This window comes from Magallana gigas, chromosome 4, assembly GCF_963853765.1.
Source record: "Magallana gigas chromosome 4, xbMagGiga1.1, whole genome shotgun sequence".
In the NCBI taxonomy this organism is placed as follows: domain Eukaryota; kingdom Metazoa; phylum Mollusca; class Bivalvia; order Ostreida; family Ostreidae; genus Magallana; species Magallana gigas.
In genome coordinates this window covers 33942122-33958316 of record NC_088856.1, presented here as the reverse complement: position 1 = coordinate 33958316, position 16195 = coordinate 33942122, and the positions used below count along the sequence as shown (strand labels likewise).

General features: G+C 32.4%; 1 protein-coding gene across 4 annotated transcripts in view; it reads left to right on the top strand.

The window, feature by feature from the left end:
• LOC105317406 (early endosome antigen 1) overlaps positions 1-16195 on the top strand; it is a 108875-nt gene that overhangs the window by 62310 nt on the left and 30370 nt on the right. For all 4 annotated transcript variants that reach the window (XM_034451183.2, XM_034451182.2, XM_034451184.2 and 1 more), the window contains exons 22-28: positions 3690-3812; positions 4663-4758; positions 4952-5041; positions 8650-8808; positions 9781-9870; positions 13421-13552; positions 15283-15378. In XM_034451183.2, coding sequence (XP_034307074.2) covers positions 3690-3812; positions 4663-4758; positions 4952-5041; positions 8650-8808; positions 9781-9870; positions 13421-13552; positions 15283-15378 — 786 coding nt within the window. The remainder of the gene's footprint in view (positions 1-3689; positions 3813-4662; positions 4759-4951; positions 5042-8649; positions 8809-9780; positions 9871-13420; positions 13553-15282; positions 15379-16195) is intronic.

Here is a 16195-nt window from a genome sequence, read left to right as displayed (position 1 = left end):
AGCTTTTTTTGAAGGGCGATCCCGAGCATAATAGCCAGGAAATAATGCTACTTGATACTCCTCAGCCTCAGGCTGTCTTCCAAGAATGCCCCTCATCCATCACATCCGGGGGAATGCTTGGATGAGGGGGACATTTTGTATCCCAACAATTGAAGGTTTTAGAGAAATTTTACAAGTCCGTCAATTCGTGGTTGAAGTTGCATTTAGCATTTAACAATGATGGTTGTTGTGACTGAAATTGCTCAGTGGTTAGAGCACCAGACATGAGGTAACATTATAGAGCTAGGGTTTTTAGGTTGTGAGTTCGATACCACCAAGTTTTTTTTTTTATTTTTTGTTTGTTTTTTTTATCGTTTGTTAAAATATTCAAAACTGAATATAGTTAGAAATCGAGCTTTTTTAAACTTGTAATATAACATTATCTAGTATATTTGGTTGGAAGAAAATTAATTTGAAATTGTTTTTTACGACAAAACCAAATGGGCATTTGCTCTATCTTGTTCCCTCATCTTCTTTTTCTGTGTTACATCATTAGGGGTTTTAAGGGGCTAGAAGTCCAAAACTCTCATCACTTATATCTCATAATGGACAAATATTTTGTGACGGAACATAGAAAAGAATATGCTTAGATGATAGTCTTAGCAATACTCAACCATGAAATACCGGGTAATCGTTAAATGGCCCCAGTAAGAAGAAAATGGGTCAGCCCCTAAAACATTCTTTTTTAGATAGCTCAAGAATGGTAACCATTTGGTAAACACTTGTTGATCAAAATGTGTTTAATATCTGATTACTTTTCATTTGATATGAAGAAAATTGGGATCACCCCTCAGGCTACAGCTTGAAGGGTTCTATTGTCTCTCCTCATAGCGTTTTATTAGCTCACCTGAGCTGAAAGCTCAAGTGAGCTATTCTGATCACATTTTGTCTGTCGTCCGTCTGTCTGTCTGTCCGTCCGTCTGTCCGCCTGTCCGTCTGTCTGTAAACTTTTCACATTTTCAACATCTTCTCAAGAACCACTGGGCCAATTTCAACCACACTTTGCACAAAGCATCCTTAGCCTAAGGGGAATTAAATTTGTGAAAATTAAGGATCACGCCCTTTTGCAAAGGGAGATAATTAGGAATTTATGAAAATTTTCGAGAAATTTTCAAAAATCTTCTTCTCATGAACCATAAGACCAGGAAAGCTGAAACTTGTGTGGAAGCATCATCAGGTAGTGTAGATTCTAATTTGTAAAAATCATGACCCCCGGGGGTAGGGTGGGGCCACAATGGGGTGTCGACGTTTTACATAGGAATATACAGAGTAAATCTTTGAAAATCTTCTTCTCATGAACCATAAGACCAGGAAAGCTGAAACTTGTGTGGAAGCATCATCAGGTAGTGTAGATTCTAATTTGTGAAAATCATGACCCCCGGGGGTAGGGTGGGGCCACAATGGGGTGTCGACGTTTTACATAGGAATATACAGAGTAAATCTTTGAAAATCTTCTTCTCATGAACCATAAGACCAGGAAAGCTGAAACTTGTGTGGAAGCATCCTCAGTTAGTGTAAATTCATAGTTGTGAAAATCATGATCCCCGGGGGTAGGGTGGGACCACAATGGGGTGTCGAAGTTTAACATAGGAATAAATAAAGTAAATCTTTAAAAATCTTCTTCTCAGAAACTAATCAGCCAGGAAAGCTGAAACTTGTGTGGAAGCATCCTCAGTTAGTGTAAATTCATAGTTGTGAAAATCATGATCCCCGGGGGTAGGGTGGGGCCACAATGGGGGGGTCAAAGTTTAACAAAGGAATATATATGGTAAATCTTTAAAAATCTTCTTCTCAGAAACTAATCAGCCAGATGATTCTTTATAATTGTTAAGACTTTGGCTCCAGGACAATACTAGGCCTCACAAGAAGGTTCAGAGTTTATGTACGTTTATATCCTATATATAAACAATTGTTAAGGATCTTTTTGAGAACTGCAATACTCAACATATGATATGACTATAAAATCATCCTGTTAGAAAAGGGACTAATGATTATAAACATAAGAATATCCAGGGGAAAAATGGATTTAATTTATACAGGATCAACATGTATTATTGTACATTGTCCAGATAGTTTGTATTATGACTCCATTAAGCTGATTTTATCATACCTATTGTTCCTCAGGTGAGCGATGTGGCCCATGGGCCTCTTGTTAAGATATATTTTGTGATATGTAAAAGTAGCAATATGTTAATCTTACTTATTTATCCATATATAATAAAAAATATTCTCATGCGTTGTGTAATTTAAGAGGCTAGAAATTCCTCAAATTAGAGGCAAAGAGGAGTTTTTCAATATCTTTATTTTGATATATACTGATATTTCATCTTTCATACATGTATCACTTTACATGTCATTGAGCAAAAAAATGCAGTAATTTTTAACCCACGATTTTTCATAAGATTTTCAATCGACTTGCTTAGGTAAGTTGATTGGAATCAATTGTTGAGGTGGTCACACAATATGATTTAAAAATCAATTTTCTATTAATAAAAGCTATTCAATATATTTGTTGTACGGGAAAAAGTCACTATGACACAATAAATGGCACTGTAGCTCCCAGGTCATCCTTCAAAATTTTTTCAGACTGGGAGCTACAGACCTGTAGCTAATATAGAGATGGAAGAAAATAGTCTTTTAAAATCAAAGAATTTTTCATTGCATATCAAGAAAAGTGGCTGGTTCCATACATTAGGGACCAAGAGGGTTCTAAAATCTTTGATTCATAAATCTTTGCAAAGGAATATTTTGTTATAAGTTGAACATGTGGAAGGAAAAATTGTTAATCTTGCAGTTATTTACCTATAAACCTAAAAGTTTTCTCAATTGTTACATTATCAGGGATTTTAAGGGGCTAGAATCTCAAAGTTTAATATATTTTTTTGTCTCTCAGAAATGAAATTTATTTTGAAAAGCATTATATACATGTAGAAGGGCATTATGATTCTGTATCAATTTCAATATCATGTGTCGTTGACAAATATCAAAGTTAAGGTCGTGTTCCCTTCTAAAATTTCGATAATTTATGGTATATTAATTCAGGCCCCTGGGGTCACCCACATCCCTCAGGAATTAGAAATGACCAAGGATGGGATCCTGACCCCTTAAACATATATATTATTGTTTTTGTATGATGGCATATCAAATAGTATGTAGGTCATAAGTTCCTAAGTTCCATGTCGGGGGGGGGGGGGGGGGTCCAACCTTAAAAAGAAGATTTCTAAAAGGGTTGAGACCCCTAAACCATATATATTCTTGTTCCTTGTGTCAAGGGGCATTAAATGATAAGTAGATAATGAGCCCCGAGGAGGATTCTGACCCTCTTTAAACAGGAAGTGCCCAAATACCTTGAAAACAGTTGACATCGCCACCTTAAACCATATATATTTCTTTTCCCTGGTCATGCAGGTTCACTTAATATATATTAAATTACCCATGGGGGAACATTTTGAATTTCCAGAAAAAAGAAATCAAGCATTAATTTTTCTTAATATGTAAAGTATGACCCATTTTGGTCATTCCATCCCCCAATCATTGCCTTGCTTCATTTGGGAGACTTTATAATTGCCCTGATTATAATTACATCTTGTTCAAAATCATATTTCATTAGTCATGATACATGTATAACAGTGTGAGTTATTTGTTTTCAGGCATTGGAATTTGAGAAAATATCTACTGAAGCAAAGGACTTATGGGAACAGGTTACTAATCTAAAAAAGTATAACAGCGAGATGAAGCAAAAAACAGCTGAACAGGAATTACAACTCAATTCTGTAAGAAATTATTTTTAGATGGCTCATTACATCAGCAGTTTTTAGCTCACTGAGACGAAATCAGGGGGAGCTTATGCTATACCGTTGGCGTCATGTCCGGACCTGGTTAAAGTTTTTGTTGCAGGTCCTGTATCTAAGTTATTACTTGTCCTATCTTCACTAAACTTGCATGGATGATGCATCTGGACCTACTTATGGACTGACTTGGAAGATTTGGATGCTGAATCAGAATCCTAAATTTCAGACGCTGGAGGAGGTTAAGGTTTTTGGAGCAGGTTAAAGATTTTGTTGCAGGTGTCTTTTGATAGCAATATCTAAGTTACTACTGGTCTTAACTTCACCAAACTTGCATGGATGGTGTGTCTCATGATACCGATGCACCACACAGGCTTAAATGCTGAATCTGAGCCATAGGTTTCGGATGCTGGAGGAAGTTAAGGTTTTTAGAGCTGGTTAAAGTTTTTGGAGCAGGTGCCCTCTGATGAATATATCTTATAATAAGGTTAAGCTCAAGTTTTTTTGGAACAGGTCACATGTTTAATAGATAATAGTACTATTTTAAATTTGCATAGTTGATTAAACTATAATATAAATGAATCATAGAGGTAGCTTCAGATGCAAAGCCTAATCTCCATTATCAAGGATGGTTAAAAAATAGATCTTAGAATATAGAGGGAAAAAATTGGCAAAATCTTTTGATACAGGATCTATTATGCTACATTGTCCAGATATTTCGTATATGACTCCATTAAGTGGATTTTATTACCTGTATGTCTATGGTTGCTCAGGTGAGCGATGGGCCCATGGGCCTTTTGTTTGATTTACAGTTGCAATTTCTTTTTCTTTTAAGCTGTCAAGTTTGGTTACAACTAAAAAGGAACTGGAAAACGTCATTGAAAAAACTAAATGTGAACTTACAGTTGTGAGAGAAAATTTAGCACAACAGGTAATAATTTCTATTAAAGACAATTTCTTCATTATATTTTTTTTTTATTATCAAACAATTCTATACTGTATACTCTAGAGATAGTGTGATTCATCTACTTATTAGAACATTCATGTTTGTACTTACTAGTTTGAATTATTCTTTGTGTCATGGTTTTTAAAAGAGCATCTTTTTTGTTTAATTGTTCATTAAGGAGGAGATAAACGAGCTGAAGACCAAGGAGTTGCAGTCATTGATTCAGGAAAAAGTACTTGAGTCGGAAAAGCTGCTAAAGGCAAAACTGGTAATAGACTCATGTCTTGTTGACTGCTGTAATCTACTTCCATTTACATCATATCAATTATAATTTTGATTTTTAGCCGGGCTCTGATGAAACCAGAGTCCTGGCTATAGGCAGACAAATCGCCAATGTTACTATAAATAGCACAAATAAACAAAAAACCAAACAGCGTCAAGGTAAAGCTTCCGCTATACCAAATAGTTACACAAAGAGCCACGTTTTGTCAAAAGTGTTGGCATTTTATTTCTTTTTTTTTTAAATTTCGAATGAATTTTTGTCTATCTTTTTTAGTTTTCTTATTAATAACGTGTTTTTAAAACATTACTATGCATTTTGGACACATACAATGCGCATGAATTTCCATGAACTACTTTGCTGCTCGATGAAGAAACGGGGATTGAATATATAATGCTTGTTGCAAAATTCAAGGCAGCAACTGTTGAACTTCTTAACTTCTACTAGACAGACATATTTTTTGTTTATAGCCGCTTACAAAATTTGGTCGTTCTCTGATGCTTTGCCAACATTAAAAGCATGAGAGAGAGAGAGAGAGAGAGAGAGAGAGAGAGAGAGAGAGAGAGAGAGAGAGAGATATTTTCAGTCTTTACTACACAATATGCATAAAGACACACCAAAAGAGCCCGGCTTTCAGTACTTCAGTACTTTGATTAAAACAGTTGTTAGGAATTTTGCAAAAGGTATACACTAAGAGGGTATTGAATTAATGAATAATAGATAACTTTTTAATAATTATAGTATCTTAAATTTTGTTATAGAAATTTTATTTTACCTTATTATCCCTAATAAGCATTTTTATAAGTTTTTATAAGCACCCATATAATGAATAAAAACATTCAGACAATTCGCCAATGTTACTATAAATAGCACAGTTAACAAAAAACCAAACAGCGTCAAAGTAAAAGCTTCCGCTATTCTAAATAGTTACACAGAGAGCCAAGTTTTGTCAAAAGTGTTGGCATTTTGTTTTATTTTTTATTATTTTCGAGAGAATTGTCTATCTTTTTTAGTTTTCTTATCAATAACGTGCTTTAAAAATAAAACTATGCATTTTGGACACATACAATGCGCATGAATTTCCAAAAACTACTTTACTGCGCGTTGAAGAAATGGGTATTAAATATATAACGCTTCTTGCAAAATTCAAAGCAGCAACTGTTAATTTTTTTTTCTACTAGAGACATATTTTTGTTTATAGCCGCTTACAACATTTGGTCACTCTTTGACGCTTTGCCGACATTAAAAGCATGAGAGAGAGAGAGAGAGAGAGAGAGAGAGAGAGAGAGAGAGAGAGAGAGAGAGAGATTTTCAGTCTTTACTACACAATATGCATAATGACACCGAGAGAGCCCGGCCTTCAGTACTTTGATTTCCTTAAGAACCACTAGGCAGATTTCAACCAAACTTGGCACAAAGCATCACTAGGTAAAGGGGATTCAAGTTTGTTCAATGAAGGGCCACATCCTCTTTCAAGGGGAGATAATTCTTGAAAATTTGTTGGTATTTTTAAAAAATCTTCTCAAAAACTATAAGGCCAGAAAATCTGTAACTTGTATGGAAGCATCCTCAGATAGTGTAGATTCAAGTTTGTTCAAATCATGGTCCCTGGGGGTAGGGTGAGGCCACAATGGGGGGATGGATTTTTACATAAGAATGTATTGAGAAAATCTTTAAAAATCTTTTTCTCAAAAACTTTAAGACCAGAAAAGCTTAAATTGGAGTGGAAGCAACCTCAGATAGTATTCATTCAAGGTTGTTCAAAACATGGTCCCCGGGGGTAGGGTGGGGCCACAGTCGGGGGATGAATTTTTACTAAGGAATATTTAGGGAAAATATTTATAAATCTTCTTCTCTAAAACTATTAGACCAGAAAAGCTCAAATTGGATTAGAAGCATTCTCAGATAGTGTAGATTCAAGTTTGTTCAAAACATGGTCCCCAGGGTTAGGGTGGGGCCACAATGGGGTGATGGATTTTTGCATAGGAATATATAGGAAAAATCTTTAAAAATATTCTGGGAAAGTTTTAAATCCAAAAAGCAATAACTTGTGAGAAAGAACAGGTTGTGCAGATTTAACAGTTTATTTATGTTCTTAAGGTTCCTCGACACACCAAAATTTTATTTTATGGATCGATAGAGAATCTTTGTTGAAACATGATTCCACAAAACAGAGATCAATATCGGCTTTCAGTTATTTTATACGAATTTTTTTGTATTTTTTCAGTGAAATAGGAAAAACTGTTTTGCAGACAAACAGAATATATTAGAGCTTAAAACTTGTTGTCAATTAATGTGTAATATAATTATAAATAAATTCATGCCAAAGATCGTTTGGTCAAGTGTTTAATTTTTTAATTAAAAAAATATTTCTGAAAATCAAAATTGTAATTCTTTAATATCTTTTTAATCTATGGATAAAATTTTAAAAATAACATATAGTCACATAAACTATTTACTAAACAATGACATTTTACAAAGAAATTGAAATGAAAATGAGAAATTTTGGAAAAATTGCTATTTATCAAATTGAACCGATCCCGATTGAAAAAAAACTGATCCCGATCAGAATTATTTTAAAATTGAAATTTTACAAATAAACTGCAGTTTTTTTCTAAGTAATTGATATAAATTATAAAGTTAGTAAATGACGAAACCATTTTACAGCTAAACAACCTGAAATTTTTGCAAAATTCTGATTCATTCTAACTTTATGTGATTTCGTTCGGGATCTGTTTAATTACAATCGGGATCGGTTCGATTTTAAAATTTTCCATTTATACTTTAATTTCACTATTTGGTTTCAATTTTTTGTTGAAATATGATTGTACAGCAATTGTTAAATGCGAGTAACAGTTTATCTGCACTTTTTATCAATAGATTTAAAAAATATCTACAATCCTTTTTTTTCATTTTCATAAATATTTTTTTTACAAAAATATTTAAAAGTTTATCTGGCCGTTTTTGATATGTATTTATAGATAATTGTATTGTGCATTAATTGATAACAATTGTTTAGCTCTAATATATCTTGTTCGCAGCTAAAACGATGTTTCCGGTTTCTATAAAAAAAATACAAAAAAAATTCATATAAAATAATCAGAGGCCGATATAGGTGTCATTTTTGAATAATCATTTCTCAAAGAGAATTCTTCATCGATCCATCAAATAATGCATTGGTGTGTCGAGCCACCTTAACAAATAATCAGATAGGAAAATCAGCTTAAAAACAAAAGTTTGACCAGTATATTAAACCGATGTAAACAAAATCATGGCACAAGTCTTCTTTACATAATGAAGAGTTGTGAATAATTAGAAATACTTTACTAAGACATTGTAAGCTATATAAATAGAAAAATAAAATTTGACCAAAATCATGCCATTTTCAAGGGTTCAAAGGAAAACATCTGTAAATCCAAGTATATTTTGAAAACAAAAACAGTAGTTTAAAGACGTAACAGATCTAGTTACATGTAAAACATCCTGGGTGTGGGACCATAATAGCTAATGTTCGTTTTGTAATTGTTTATCAGATTATTTAATTTTTCGGGTTACGGTGTAATATTTTGATTTACTCTAATTGTTTATTTTATTAGGAGCTTCAAGAAAAGTTTGATGCTACTCTATTGGAAGTGGATGGTCTACGTTCTGAGAAAGCAGAACTTATCATCAAGAATGAAGAAATGCAGAGGACTTTAGCTAACTCTAAAGAGAAAGAAACAGAGCTCAACCGGTCTTTTGATGAACTTAGAGAGGTACTGATTTGATTTATTGTCCTAGAATATTGCTTTGAAAAAGTTCATCAAAACATCTTGGCAGCAAAGTTTATTTTGTGAGAACTTTAGAAATCAATGTTACACTTCTTTGAAATGTATGGTTGAAAATGATAATAGTATATTTAATAGGCGTAGAGCATTTGAATTTCCTTATAATATATTGTAAAATTTGGTCATAAATTTGATCCCTTGAAATCAGGATATCTTGTGGTCTAGTTTCTTCAAATTTACACCCCTTTTAATATCAATGCATCATTGCAACTTTGACTCTTTATTCAGATGACTCTGTTATCTGACACATCCATATCCAGAATCATAATTTTGAATTATCAAATTTGGAGTGGAATGCCTAAAGGAGGAGGGGAAACAAATTTGATTATGACTCTATCCTACTAGAGGAGCCTAAAATTTTGGATCAAGCTGTAAAGATTGATGCAATTTTCAAAAAATATTCTAAAATACTATGTCGGTTGAATATTAATACTACAGACAAACAGAGTACATGTTTATGATGAGCAAGGAAACCTCTGCCAAATTCGAAAATTGAATACGGCTTCAGGGCCAGGGGAATGGTTTAGGGCCAGTCTGTTTTGGTTAAATTGTGAAAATGGATTACTTCTCTAATAATGTTCTCTTCTACTGGTCTACAGATTAACTAAGCATATGGAGAATAACACTCCTGCATACAAAATATGATCCTTGCTCCCACCACATTTTGCATACTTTTCTCGTAGACATGCTCTTTATATAAATGAATTCTGCTTTTGAATTATGCTGTAATATCAGGTTATGTCTTGCCAGTTCTCTATGTTTTAGGGTTTATCATATGATCATTTTTTTTTTGTAACATGTAATAGCCTACTTTGAGTTTTGCATTTTATTATGCTGGTTGTCTAACATTTTTTCTCAACCATTATTTTTAAGATACATGTTTATGATTTTGAATTACAGATTCGAAATGAGATGAACACCCAAATGATTCAGCTAGACAAGGATATGAGTGAATACAAAGAAAAATCTGAAAAATATCAGAAAGAGAAGGTATCATGTGAAATTTGTTTAAATATTGTATGCTTAATAATTTTGATTTTAACATAACCTTTTTAGCTCACCTGAGCTCAAAGCTTAAGTGAGCTATTTTATCACATTCTGTCCAGCATCCGTCTGTCTGTATGTCTGCCTGTGTCCATTCATCTGTCTGTCTGTCTGCCTGTGTCCATCCTTCTGTCCGTAAACTTTCTTCTCCAGAACCACTGTGCCAATTTCAACCAAGTTTTGCTTTAAGCATTACTGGTGAAGGGAATTCAAGTTTGATGAAGTGAAGGGCTACACCTTCTTTCAGAGGGAGATACAAAGAATTATTGAACATTTGTTGGTATTTTTCAAAAATCTTTTCCTACAAAACTGTTTGTCCAAAAAAGCTGAAACTGATATGCAAGCATTATCAGGTAGTGAAGATTCAATTTTGAAAAAAAAAATCAATGTAAAATTGGATCGTGATTTGAACAAATCTGAATCTATACTACCCGAGGATGCTTCCACACAGGTATGTATTCAAAGAATCCCAATTAGAATCATAGCATTTCATACTTATTCAGTAGCTCTAAGAATTTTGACTTGGGGTAAAAAATTACATGGAAATCATTTTTTCAAAAATGAACATGGTAATAAAACAGATGTGTTGATTATGATTTTTGAGTCGGCTCGCGAAGCGAGCGAGTCCTTGTTATCATAGCCGCTTTTGCGAAAATTTTGCACTAAATTATTTATGTGCTGAAGAAAATAGAGCATGCATTAACAGCTTTTGTTTGTGTAATTGCTAATTTGAAAGGGTTAAACAATCTCATTTTTATTTACTTATGCATTTTTAAAATTTTTCTTGAAAAAATAAAACGAATCAAAGTAATTTTTATGAAATCGCTGCCCATGAATTTGACAACACCTACACGGCGCAAACTTTGTTCTGTTCTAATGAACGTCACTATCTGAGAAGTTCCGAATGGAGATGTGCATGAAATATTTAAGAAAAACCCAGTTTGTTTACAATAGCCTTATTTTTATATATTGAGTTCGAGAAGCGAGAAGACCTTTGCTGAGTGTCATCGGCACTCGCGGAGTGGGTTTTGAGCACACACGTGAAATAATAACGTGCGATATAGTTCTGATTTCTTCGTCATTGAAATAGACTGGACCTCTGTCTATCGTACATTGTAAGAAATGTATCACTCGCGCATATCAGCAGGCATTGCCAGTCTATCATTAAAATATCAACAGAACGTGTAAAAAAATTACTGCTTTTTTATTCTTTGTCTATGAAAACATAACTAAGAGAAAACATCTAATTTACCCCTCAGGTAACCTTTTTTTTAAAATGTGCAAATAATATAACATATTTGAGTTTCAAGTTCCAGTATAAAGTTATATATAAAAGTTCCGTCTTACTCCACGTGATTGCCATGTGACTTAGAGTTTTAAAATAGCGTGTGTTCACAGAAGATTTTGCAGCGCAGAAAGGAATAATAAAACATAATTGTAATTACTTTGTAATTACCTTATGTACATTATTGTAATAATAGAAGGTTCTCGTTTAATATTTGACGATTCTTTTCGTCATATTCTAAATCTATGTTCATTATAACACCCCTGCGAATGTTATTGTCATTTAAATTTAGACCATGTGGTTTTATTTGACCCTTTCAGTTCCGCAGTAAAAATTGTGCCTCGTGATAATAGTCTATTTCCTAGAATTTATAGGTACTTGTAGTCAAATGTAAAATCTAGGCTTTTATTGATTTTAAACTTTATCTTCATTAATTAGAGGATAAAACGAGTTCTAGAAATAAATATGTAAATAGAAATTATAATTTTTTTCTGCTATTGCAACAATTAACATGCTTAGCAACGGTTCCCCTTTTAGGATTAATGTTTGATCCGCGCCTGAACTAGTAATAGCATCAATTGTAAAACAGACTATAATATTTTATGCAGAATATTCCTTGAACATAGCTCGATATACTAAGTTTTTATGCAAACCAGACACCCATTCTTTTTTTTAAAAAGCATGGTATTGCACGCCAAAAGCATCAAACATGGCTATCATTTTATTAGGCAACCAATGTTTATACTTTCAACCACGTGTAGAGTGGTTGAACACGAACGATAACTCTGTTCTAAATATTATAGTTTAGTTTAAATAACCTCTAAAGGATGAAATAAAACATATATCTTAACAGATTTTCATGTTTTAACATAAATCAAAGTAGGATATGATATGAAAAATGACCAGAACTTACGTATTTTGAGAATATTATCCGAACACTTATACTTCCGCTCAGAATTTCACAGGAACTGAACAAATCTCGGTGAAGTCTCGTGAACTTTCATTCGAGCACCTCTGGATTTATTACATACTTAGCAACGATAAAGAAAACATTCCGAACACATTCGCAGGGGTGTATAAGAACCAGGTAATGTAAATAAATAATGTAAATAAATTGGAGTAAATGTCTCGTAAAATTCAGATTTGTAATCAACACAAAATTGAAATGGGAAACAGGGAAATGTTCAGTCAGAAGTTTAAGTTAAGAAAGATCAAGCATGAGGAAGTGTCATAGGAATTTAAGATTAAAAGACTTTTAAATAGACGTAAAATTTGTGAATTTTTCATTTGTTTATCAGTGAAAAACCATTGTAGTATTTATCTAAAACAGACATTGATCCGAAATATATCGTGTTATATATTTCGATTGTTTTGGAAATTTGTGCATGCCATACGTTGGAATAGTTTTTTTTTGTACAAATCTGACGTTAACTACCTGTTAAATGACGACTTTGCTTGTTTTGCATATACAGATCAGAGCGGGGGTATTTCTATTGAGCATTGGGTCACAGATATGTTGTTTACATTGAAGGTTTCAGTTATTTTAATGTACTATATTTACATCTACTGAGTATGATTCCCTCTTTTTCTCAGAAACATATAATTAATTCATAGATTTATAGAAACAGCCAGACTGAAATCTACACGCCCCATATATCAACTGGTCGATGTCTACAGCGAATAAAACTGACGGGAGACTGACAGAACTGAAATATACATTCCCCGTTATTGGTCAAAACCTACAGCGAATGTACTAAATTATTAAATGTGCATCATTAGTAATTTAGTCAATTTTGCTTACTTTTAACAATCAGTTTATTAATTTGCTTCGAGAGAGATGTAAATATAAAAAAATGCTTTCTATGATGATTCATGCGGGTTGCGAAGGTAGCGATCACTGCAGAAAAAAAATTATCTAGCCCACTAATGCGGGTTAAGTATTTTTTCTGCAATGTGGCCTGGCCTTCATATCCGACATGAATCACCAAAGAAAGCATTTTATTGTTTAAATGTCTTTTCAGCGATGATTTTCCATTTATGATTTTATTTATTTATTTTATTTTGATTTATGGTAGGACTTATGACATTAAAACCATAATATTATACCCACTGACCTGGTCTATTTTCTAGAACACAAAAGTCAAGGAATCATAATTTTGATTAGGCTGTCATGAACCTTTAGTTTTGATGCGTTCGTTTTTTTAATTGCAGGAATGTTTGGAAATTGAAGTTGAAGTGCTGAGAAAAAAAATTGAAGAAGATAAATCCACAAAAGATTCATACGAAAAAGAAGTAGAAAATCTTAATGCTACTCTTCTCAAAGAAAGATTAGAAAGAGAACAAGTAAATATTAGCACAGTTATGGTAGTACATGTAATTTATTGTAATATTTCATCATTCTATCTAAATGTTGTTGTAAGTATATAGATCTTTGATGTTTACTTAGACCAAGTAAGAAAAAAAACTATCACCCCCCCCCCCCCCACACACACACACACACAGAGTTATTTTTTTTTAAAGATAATAGGATAGGTCTAACGCACGATAGAAAAGTATACACGCACGATACAATAGGATTGATACATGGAAGGAAAAAAAAAAGCAATGTTTATTTATAAACGTATAATTGCGTTAAACGATCATTACGATTAATCTGATAATGGCAGAATTTGAGAATGAACACGTCAGAATCAAAATATACGCGGAATTTCTTGTTATTACAAAGTCCGAGTTGTAAATTATTGTTGCATCATTTATAGAATGTATAAAAATGACCAGTAAAAATTTATTTATATATACATTTCTTTCTGTTTAAAAAATGTTGCATTAATAACGAATTATATTACATATAAAGGAAGTAAATGTCTACACAGATATATACTTTCCACTTACGATTTGTTAAGCAAACATAATTTTCATTACCGCACACACTAACTGATCGCCGAGAACATTTTAGCCCGAGATCAAATCATACATACAAAAAATAGCCGGTTAAATTAAAATACAACTATTTTTCTAAATAAATACATTATAATTACTTTTCTCTCTGAAAAAAAAATGATGCATTAAAACTGAATTATATTACATACCAGTTATTTTATACGCAGATACACACAATGTTTATGGTCTTATATATTCAATATACAGGTAAAAAAATGACTTTGTTCCTAAGAATTTTGAAAGTGTTATTAATATTATCATTTTAACTGCTTACAAATATGATTTACATGTATTGTTCTTAAAAATTTATATAAATAATTAAGAAATAAGTATCATGATAGAATGCGTGATAGAATTTAACATTTTTTGTTCAATGAATTATCGTATATGGCGCGCTGATCGACTTTTAATATTGAAAAAAATGAATTGCTTATGAAAAGGCAAGAAACAACGATAGGATAAACGGGAAAAATTGTAAAAATTGAACGATACTCTTGATAGGATTAGCGCACGATAGGATAGGATTAACGCATTTTAGAGAAGTATGAAAGCACGATACGATAAGACAGGATTGTAAAAAAGAACTTTTTGGGATATATATATATATATATATATATATATATATATGTGTGTGTGTGTGTGTGTGTGTGTGTGTGTGTGTGTGTGTGTGTGTGTGTGTGTGTGTGAAAGGTGATGGCTAACCAAAAAAAGCTTTTTCATTGTTGGCATTTTCTGGATTTAAATACAGTCAAGCCTCATTTTCTCGAACCAAATTGGATTGGTTATAAAACTTCGAGATATTTAAGTATTCGAGATATTATGGTTTCACTTAAAGTATATATAGTTGGGACTTACAAATCACACCGACATATCCATTGTTTTCGAGATATCGGTGCTCAAGATACTGTAATTCAGTTGTCTTCATTTTAATAATACATTGTTTACATTAAAAGACTTTATGTCAAACGCTTGCGCTAATTGGTTTATATGATTTGATATTTAACACTGTAATAGCCAAAACATTGATCGAAGCGGCTGTAAGATACATAACAATTAACAAGATTAAAACCCTTAACAAAAGATGATAATATAAGCAATGTGACCCTTTGGCTTCTTGTTTATTATGCTTGCAGGAATTTCAAAGCCTTGAAGAAGCAAAAGAACTTTTAATTAACCAAAAGATAAAATTAGCCAGCCAGCTGGAGGAATTAAACGTACAATTTCAACAGGTAAATAGTGTAATTATTACTTATAAAGTCTTAAATTTTAATTTTATAAAGCTTGATGCGTTGTAAAGTACCGTTTAGCTGGGGTTTTTTTTTGCCAGGGATATAATCTTGGCCAATTTTTGCGATTTTTGAAATTTTACCAAAACTGAGTTCACCAAATTTTATTACTTTCTATCTTGATTTTATTGACAAAGATGTTTTTTGGTTTTGGAAATTATTTTCTTCGTAATTTTTATATCTTTTAAAGTTTTTGGGCATGATAAAAAGGATAATTGTAACGTGCACACCATGTTACAAATACTAATGTACATTTACTCAAAAGTACAAAACTAATATAAAGAAATAAAAGGCCAACATAACGTTTCATCAAAACTTTTAATTATTAAATCACCAGGTCACTTTTCCCTGTTCAGGTGTGTAATTAGCCCCAGTGATAGGGTTGTTATCTTGAGAGTGTGTTGTTTTAGGAGACATGTAATCTATTATCGAATAAAGTGCAGATTAACAGTTTTTTTCACTAACAATGAACAATGAACAACAATGAAATAAAATTTGATTTTAGATAGATTTACTTTTTTTATGCCTTTAATAAATACTAATTAATTAGTATTTATTAGTACTAAATAAGAATATTGAAGTGTTTGGAGCCAGGTCGGGCATCAAATTTTGTCACCTTGTAATGGTGAAAAAAAATTCTATTTTGTGTCTCGCCTAAAACACTGGCTAAACGGTACTGTATTGCATTTCATAAGACCTTTAAGTATCATATTTTTTTTTTATCATCCTGTTTTTTTCATAAAGCTAGCTGCGTTGTTTT